At 40.3% G+C, this 9,364-nt stretch overlaps 1 protein-coding gene across 2 annotated transcripts in view; it reads right to left on the bottom strand.

Moving 5' to 3' along the window:
* Positions 1-9,364, bottom strand: part of ATP11C (ATPase phospholipid transporting 11C (ATP11C blood group)) — a 100,764-nt gene that overhangs the window by 44,070 nt on the left and 47,330 nt on the right. For both annotated transcript variants that reach the window (XM_007452066.1, XM_007452065.1), the window contains exons 17-20: positions 8,014-8,117; positions 7,358-7,539; positions 6,009-6,272; positions 1,882-2,056 (exon numbers count right to left, since the gene is read on the bottom strand). In XM_007452066.1, coding sequence (XP_007452128.1) covers positions 1,882-2,056; positions 6,009-6,272; positions 7,358-7,539; positions 8,014-8,117 — 725 coding nt within the window. The remainder of the gene's footprint in view (positions 1-1,881; positions 2,057-6,008; positions 6,273-7,357; positions 7,540-8,013; positions 8,118-9,364) is intronic.

The following is a 9,364-nucleotide window of genomic DNA, read 5'->3' as shown; positions in this document are numbered from 1 at the left end:
AAAAAAAAGGGAAAGAGGTATTGCCTTTGACTAAAGGGACAGATTTCTATGGATACTGTTCTGATAGGATCTGCTTCCCCAGCTGGGGCTAACCAAGGCTCTTAAGGTTGAAGAAAAGAAAAGCACCTGATTGTGATGGAAATTGAAAGTGAGAAGAAGGTAGACAATGCCCTAAATTAGGATGGGCTGTGTGCTCACACATGCGTGCGTGCATGCATGTGCGAGGTAGGGGGCAGGGTGTGTGAAGGAGAAGGCAAAGACACAGCGCCATCCGCTAGGTCTAGAGCAAGCAGCTGAGGGACGGGAAGAAGCAAGACCAACACATATAAAAGAATACAGTGTACGCAGAAGTGAAAAGGTGTGTACCTGAGATTCTAAGGTTCCCGAGACTCAGTGAGTACAAGGAAGCAAGGTGAAGCAGATCAATGCGAGCCAGAGGAGCTGGAAAAGACAGCACACCCGAGGTTGCCCCTGCATTGGGTTTTATTAGGAGTAAAATTTTTGTTAGGTCAAGAGGAATTCAGAGGGAATTCCAGATGGGGAAATTATATGAGGGAAGCTTTAGAAGTTGGTGTGAGCATGGCACATGGAAGGGACACAAAGGGGGAACAACCAACAGGAGTGGATGATTCTCGCTGGACGTGAGAGTGATGGTGGACACAAAATATGTACGGGCACACTGAAAGGGTCGACAGGGGTGGCCCCGAGTACCATATTGAGTCATCTGCCCTTCATCCTAAGGGACTAGGAAACTACTGAAAGGTTCTGAGAGAGAATATAGGATGGGAGAAGTACTGTTTTAACAAGATTAATTTGGGGAAAGAGATGGAATGGGGAAGGGTGAAAGCAAGGAGACCAATGAGAAGATTAAATCAAATAGTCTGTGTGTAAAGTCCTAAGGTCTTGCTTGCACTAAGATGGAGATAAAAGGTTTAACAAGGTGGCACCACAATGAGAGCTATGACAAAAGGTAGGGTCAGTAGGACATGGTGACTATATATGGAGTGAGTGAGAAGAAAAGGATCAAAGGCAGTTTGGAGACTTAGGGAGCCGAAGAAAAATGTCACTGGTAACAGGAATAATAAAGACAAGGGATAAAACAAACTGGCCTGAAGGAGAAAATTATAATATCTGTCTTGGATACTAGAATTTAATGTTACAGTGGGGAGTCCATATAGAGCCGTCTAGCAGGCAGCCAGAAATATGAGACTTAACAAAAAGGAAAAGTCAGGACGAGAGACATATCATCAATGGAAGTCATAGAAATGGATGTGCTTATCCAGAGAGATAGGATGTAAGTGAAGAGCCGAGGGAAGACGTAGCCCCCCCAAAAAAACTGACAATTAGGGAGAAGACACAGGATGAAACAAAATAAAAAGACACTAGGTTGCCAAGAAGGGGGAAAAAAAAGGACCGTGGACCATCACAGAGACCAAGCGAGGAGAGTTTAAAGGAGGACATAACTGGCGGTGTCAACTGCAGTGGAGAAATGAGGAGAAAACGAAAGACAACACAACGGGTTCGGCAAGGAGGTCACTGCTCTCCTCCAGGAGATGCAGCAGAGTAAGGTGAGAAGAAAGAATGCATGGGGCTAATGGAATAGTGGAGCCAGGAGCAGTGGGATGAAGGCAGCGGGCACCAAGCACTCATTAGAGAAGTTTGCAAGGTGAGGAATTAGACAGCCAGCTTGAGGAGACAAAAAGGTGAAGCACAGGTTTAATTCAAATTGGTGGGAAGATTTCTGAGTTGGACCACATAGAGGAAGAATCCAGGGAAAATATAATAAGGTACTCAGGGCTCTTTGAAGAAAATTAAACGTGAACATTTGCACATATGCATACAGAAGTACCCAGAATGGAACATTAACTAACATTCAGTTACCTGGGCTTTCTGTAACGGTGCCATCCGACAGCAGAGCACTGCAGTGCACTTCATACAAATTTGTAGGAAAATGCTTTTGTAATTGTTAGAACCAGAGTCTTGACTAGAATTTAATATGAGAGACAACGTGGAGCCATCAATGATTAATCCATATTCCTGATGTTCTGTCCATGCTCTGGAAAAGAAAAACAATGCTATATTTGAATCTACTATACATTGCTATTTAGGAACTTTAAAAAACCACTCAGAGGAGGGTTATCATCAATCTGGTTCCTGGACGTGTAAATTCTAAAGAAGCAACCGACTCTATTAATGACACAACAGAGACTTTCTATCAAATCTTTGAGACTCAAGCTGCCCATATAGATGGCACTAAGTTCTAAATATAAAAATAATGGACTTCTAGCAGCCAGTCTCCATATAAGAAACTCAAGGTGAATTTTGGAAATTACAGTTCCATCAAACTCTGATATGAGGACAAATCATCAGTCAATCTGAAAACTGCTTAACAATGCAGGGAAAAGACAAAATGGCTTTGGGGTATACAAATCACAGAAGATATTCTTAATATCTTTGCCTGAATGACAAAACCTATCAATAGACCTGGCTTCTCAAATATGATGGACTACTAAAAAGACATAGTGTTCATTAAAGAATAGCATACAATAATGATATATGTTTCTTAAATAAGTATCATTTTATACTAGACTAGTGGTTTTCAACCATAGCCTTCCCATGAGAGTCATCTTGGCAGCTTGAAAAGAAGCCCATATCTTAGGTTTATCCACAGACAAATTAAATCAGGGTATCTCAGGCAGGGCTTGGTTACATATAGGCATGTTTTAAAAGGCTCCATAGATGATTCTCCTGTATAGCCAGGACGAAGTAGTATTAGTTGCCAGGAAAGACAAATATAACAGGTGCTGGACTTCCCTGGTGGCTCAGTGGTTAGGAATCTGCCTGCCAATGCAGGGGACACAGGTTCAAGCCCTGGTCCGGGAAGATCCCACATGCCGTGGAGCAACTAAGCCTGTGTGCCACAACTACTGAGCCCACGCGCCTAGAGCCCTGGTCCGCAACAAGAGAAGCCACCGCAATGAGAAGCCTGCACACCGCAACCAAGAGTAGCCTCGTTCACCACAACTAGAGAAAGCCTGCGAGCAGCAACAAAGACCCAACGCAGCCAAAAATAAAATATAAATACATTTATTAAAAAACATATATATATATATATAACAGGTGCCAAGTATTTAAGAAAAGCATGGGGGAAAACTTACAATTGATAAAATTCTACCAATTAACATTTTATTTATTTTTTGCAATTAACAAAAAAAAAACACCGATTAATCAATTTCTGCTCAGGAAATCTTGGGTGCCATTTGAGAACCGCTGCAGTAGACGTATTAAACATAGCAGGATCTCATCGTTATACAATAGATTCATTTGTCTAATTTTACAATAGATTCATTTGTCTAATTTTATGCTCCTCAAAGCTTAATGTTTAAAGGAATCTTGTTAAAATTCCTGGGAATCTTGTTAAAGTACACATTCTGATTCAGTAGTTTTTGGGTGGGACATGAGATTTTGCATTTCTAACAAGCTTCTGGTGATAATGGAGCTGCTGTTCTATGGACTATGAATAGTGAGAGCCTAATATGCCTCTTCCTTCCTTCCTTTCACATTCTGCTTCATGATATTATGAGCATGTTTTATTCACTAATTAGAGATATCAATCATGCATTCTCCTTTGCTCCCCTATTCACAGAGCTGACAATGAGCAGAAAACAGTAGCTCAATAATCAATCAAGCAATATTTGGTCTCTAACTAGGCCATATAGAAGAATGGAAAGAATTATTAACTAATCTTTCTTTGGAGAATAGAAAATCTCCTTGGGGTAACAGAAGCACACATGAGAGAATATACCCAACCAAACATGATATTAAATGGTTAATATCTGAAAAGAATGGATACATGTATATGTATAACTGAATCACTTTGTTGTACACCTGAAACTAACACAACGTTGTTAATCAACTATATATAGTTGAAAAATGTTTTTAGAAAGGTTAATATCCAGTGATTGGGACAATAAATACACACCAGGAAAGAACAATGGTTTCTTTGTGAGGTATGATATCTGAAATGGAACTTAAAAGACAGGACAGAAAGAGGTGAAGAAAAGAGGGAATATATGTGTGGTGCACTAGGAAAACAAACTGAAAAGGTCACCTGGGGCCTTTGGTACGACCTGATTCTGTGGGTAACAGATATCCACTAAAGGTTTCTGAGGAGGGCTGTGACATGGGCAGTACTATATACCTAAGGACCACTCATCTGGCAGAGGGGCTTACGTGCTCTGAGGCACGAGTAGCTAGGAATCTGATGGGGAGCGCCAGTGGAGAGAGTGGGGACATGGCTAAGGCTTGGTGGCTGATTTGAAGTGGAAGGGACAAAGGAGCAGAAGCTGGCAAAAGGGATTCTGTGTCTGATAAAGAGTGTACCCAACTCCAGATGAGTCAGGAAGAGGGAATGTTGAGATGGTGAGTTCAGTTTTCCATAAGCCCTGGCTTTTACAAAAGTGCCCAAGGGCTCCTGAATGGTGCTATGGACTGAATTGAGTCCCCCCTGAAGTCCCATGTTGAAGCCTTAACCCTCAATGTGATGATATTTGGAAATGGGGCCTTTGGGAGATAAGTTTAGATGAAGTCATGAGAGTGGGGCCCTTATGATGGGATGATGGGATTAATATCCTTATAAAAAGAGGAAGAGACACCAGAGCTTCCTCTCTCTCTCTGCGAAGTAAGGACACAGCAAGAGGGCAGCATTCTGCAAGCTAGGAAGGGGGACCTCACCAGAACTCGGCCACGTTGGCACCCTGATCCCATACTTCTGGTCTCCAGAAATGTGAGAAATAAGTTTCTATTGTTTAAGCCACCTGGTCTCTTGTATTTCGTTATGGTAGCCTGAGCAGGCTAAGATAAATGCAAGTAAAACGCATGTAATCTGGACTGCCTTTATAAGTACCATTTGGTTAAAGGAAGGAAACATTTATCACAGGCAATTAATAAAAACCTGTTTACTCTCACTGACGTCCAAGTAACAGAAGAACAACAGCTATTTTAAAATGGGCCATAGCCTCATGAATGTGGGCTATTCATTTTTAAAGTCTGTTTAAACACTAGTGATGACGACACGGATAGAGCATAGTTGTTAAAAGCATGGGCTCTGGAATTGGGTAGACTTGCTCTACACCTTATTAACTGTGTTATCTCGAATAAGTCACTTCATCTCTCTGAGCTTTAGTTTCCCTATTTCTAACATGAAGAAAATAAGATTGTGTTACTGGGTTGCTGTGAAGATTAAATGAGAATAATTTAAAGTGCTTAATGTTGTTCCTGGAACAAAGAGGGCACTTAAGAAATGTGAAATAATATTACCTACGGGTCTTTGGATTTACTGCAGACACATCCTGTGGCATTCCAGAAGAGGAAATTGATTTGCTTACGGCCAAGGTAAATTCCAGTAATGGGTTTAGACAAAGTTAGGCCTTGGTCAATGTCAAGTATAGGAAAATGTAACTCTGGGTATTGAATTATTGCGGATCAGTGGCTTTCCTTGAGAACCTTAGATTCTACAGGTTCTTCCTAAGCAGCTTGTTGAAAGCAGTCGAGTGGCCATGCTGTCAAGTATTTGGTCTCCTTTGGAGCACTGGGGCATGAAAATTCACACAGAAAATGCCTCCAGGACTTCGACCTGCATGGAAACTGTTTTAGAGACTGATTTTATTACATTCAATTTAAGAGACCATGAAAAGGAATATTTTTTCTTAACATGGACCAGGACAGAGTATCAATAAGTACCCAGACCCTAAGTATTTAGAAAATGAACCACTTTTCTAAAGCTTGAGAAGGGCAGGGTTTTCTTTTAAGTGAAAGAAGAGGTGGAAAGTGCCAAATAATCTCAAATGGGCCATTAGCCAAGTCCTCAGGAAAGGTTCTAACTTACAAGGATAAAGCACCTGCAAACAAAGACTGATAAATTACAGAAAACGGAGCCTTCTGCATAAGCAGCTGTGATTTACATCTGTACCAATGTCTAAATATAACAAATTGATGTACTTTCTTACTTTTTAAGGCTTCTAGTACTTTTAGGAAATTCATGCAGCAACTTTTTACGATATTCAATCAACAACTCATGTAATCGATCTTCTTTCCGTTCGCTTTCTTGGATGGTTTTGGTGGTCAGTTCCAAGAGCTCGGTGCTGGTTTGGAAAAGGCGGCAGGCATAGCAGGTAGATTTGGCTGTCTCCATCTTGTCCCCAGTAAGCACCCAGACTTTCAGACCTGCTGCGTGCAGGGCTTCAATGGTCTCAGCGGCTTGATCTTGTAGCCTGGAAACACAAAGGAAACCTTGTTATCTTTGAAAATTCCTGACACAGGTTCTACAAGAAGGCTTGTTAAAGAGAATGTCCTTATAATTCATAGCAATTCTGGAGTCCTGACATGTTTTAACAGTTGTTTTTCTTAAATCTCCCTTACCATTTCTGAGCATACTCTTTCTGACATAGTTTTACTTATTAAAGTACATTTCAAACAATGAGGTTTGGAAAGTTTATGTTTTCTATCTCACTATACAAATACTTAATATGGTTCAAAACAGAAAGGGCCAGACACAGTCTAATGAGATATTGAAGAAAGTTAGCAAATCCCCATCCCTGAGGAGCTAGAAGTTTAGGAAAGCCAACCATTCTGAAGGAGATTTTAAGCATTATTCTGAAAGGCAAGGGTAGAAGAAGAGTGATACTTTGCATTCTTTTTGGTCAGAGAATAACAATGAAATTAGACTAAATGAATTCTATTAGAACTTTAATACCTTCCAATGAATATATGTTTATAACTTCATGTTTGGGTTAAGCCTCACAATTTGCATTCATAGCTTCTAGAAAACTCCTAAAATAGAATCCAGAACTTATTTTTTCAAGCAGATCAATTCTGGAGCCCTATAATCATGCCCGGCAGAGATCAGCCTGTATGGTTAGAGCAAATTATTTTAAAGTATGCAAAAATATGCTCTAGTCTGTTAAACCAGGTTAGAATGAGCTCTCATGTTGTTTGCTCAACCTTGAATTTTCCTTCTGCTCATCTGTCTTTCAAAATTGTACCCATTCTACCAAGCACCAACTCAAATGGTGTCTCTAGCACAAAGCTTCCTACGCACAGTAAGACTACTTCATAAATACCTGCATAAATGAAGGGATGGCTTAGTAAGTACTCAAAACACCTTAGAGATGACAGATTCATTCTTCTAAGTCACAAATATTTAACTTAAAAATTATTCCCACAAACAGTTCAAAATCTGATGTACAGACAAAGCTGAATCAAGGATTTCAAAACTTGAGAATGAATTACCAATCTGGACAGATACCACCCTAAATGACTGGTCATTAAAATAACAAGAATATCATTTTCTAGTTACTTGTCTTCCACTGCAGTGGCTCCAATTAAATTCATGTTTGTCTCAATCTCATCAAAAACCTTTTCCATTTTTTCTTCTCTGTCTTGTAAGGCCATTTTTGCCTCTATGAGCTGTCTGTTAATTCTTTCATAATCATCTGGAGCAATTTCTTTGAAGGCTACACAAAGTGTCCGATACCCATCCTAGAAGCAAGGTAGGAGATCTCTAGTTATCCAAATAATGAATAAAAACAAACAAACAAAACACACTCTTTAAATACTCTTGCTTTACCACACAAAAGAGAAATTCTGACTAATTTCCTTTTTAGTTAAAAAAGGGGGAAAAAAAGAGAAAGAACAGATTGCACTGGCTTAACATTCAATTAGGTTCGGAATAACAAAATAATAGCTCTTGGGGTTAAAAAAAAAAACAACAAAAAGCAGAACATGAAACAAAGACTCTTGAAAAGTCTTCAAAGGGTGTAAATTCTGAGCAGAAACTTGCTCCAGGATGTTTTATATTAAAATAAGGAAAATAATATTACAAAATCCCCAAATATAAAAATAGGCCATAAAAATAAGCTAAAATTCATTTCAATAGTCCTTTAAATAGCAATCCATAGACGTAGTCATCTCTAGCATTTCTCTATCTACTGGGGGGAGGGGGTGTAGGCTCACCATTGCGTTACGTTCCACGTGGACTTTAGTTAACTCAATTTCATGATTTTGCACCCTGGGGAAAACTGCTGAGTCGGCTCCTTTACAAAAGAGAAGTATGTCTCCTAAAATAAAGAATCAGAGTACTTGACTTACATAGAATTGGGATTTTAATAATACATAACTATTAAGGTGGCCTCTCCCACCCAGCAGCTGTGTATCCTGAGCCTGCCTTGGAATGTTCACCCAAATGGAAGCAGACATCTCGACCTTTACTCTGTCAGGACAACATTCACCACCTCTTGGGACCAATACAGACATAACTAATATCTCAGAGTTTACAACATGCACCTCTGTTAAAAGAAACTTCCTTCAAGTGAATCACAGAAGATGGTGCTTGTGTCAAGGAGCTGCATCTGAATTCTCTGTGAGGATGTTGTCAACCATGGTCTAAAGTTCACATGTGGCATCTACAGATGTCAAGGACCAAACTCAAGCTCAAACAAGATAAAATCATTTTGAAAGACTACACACATTAGCTTTTAAAACAGTAGCTTGAAGGTTTTCACTGGAAACTGGAGAATAGCTCTGTAGAATGCTAGTAAAAGTACAGCTTTATACAAGTCCATGCACCCAGGAAAGTAGACAGTACCATTAAGAAGAACACTCTGGGGCTTCCCTGGTGGCACAGTGGTTGAGTCCGCCTGCCGATGCAGGGGACGCGGGTTCGTGCCCCGGTCCGGGAAGATCCCACATGTCGTGGAGCGGCTGGGCCCGTGAGCCACGGCCGCTGAGCCTGTGCGCCTGGAGCCTGTGCTCCGCAATGGGAGAGGCCACAGCAGTGAGAGGCCCGCGTACCGCAAAAAAAAAAAAAAAAAAAACGACACTCTGACCTTATAAGGCAAAGTGCTAAGTTCAAAAAGTTAAAAAAGGGTAGCTCTGAGGTCAAGGCCCTTGATAGACCACTTCCTCAGATATCTTACCATCTGCAGTAGAACGTGGACGTGCATGTGTACAGGTAAGAACAGCAAGTATTCCAAATGTTAGGTGTTTTAAAAAAAATTTTCTCTCACATAGCCACAATGTGTTTAAAAGTCATAGAACAAATTCCACATTCACATATAATGAAATCAGCATCGCGACTTTGCAGTCACACCACAAAGTATGAATAAGGTAGGATATATTCCCTGAAGGTCTGTCTAAATCTTCCCCTTCTCATATTAAGACATTTTCAACAGATTTAATACTAAAAAGTAAATTACTAGGAAATAAATCAAGGATATTTTGGAAAACCACCTGGAGACAGACAGACAGACAGACAGACAGACAGACACACACACACACAGAGGAATATGAGAGCCCACAAACGAGG

The sequence above is a fragment of the Lipotes vexillifer genome, unplaced genomic scaffold (assembly GCF_000442215.2).
Source record: "Lipotes vexillifer unplaced genomic scaffold, Lipotes_vexillifer_v1.1 scaffold1114, whole genome shotgun sequence".
Lineage (NCBI taxonomy): Eukaryota > Metazoa > Chordata > Mammalia > Artiodactyla > Lipotidae > Lipotes > Lipotes vexillifer.
The sequence above is the reverse complement of the archived record's forward strand: the minus strand, read 5'-3'. Positions and strand labels throughout refer to the sequence as shown.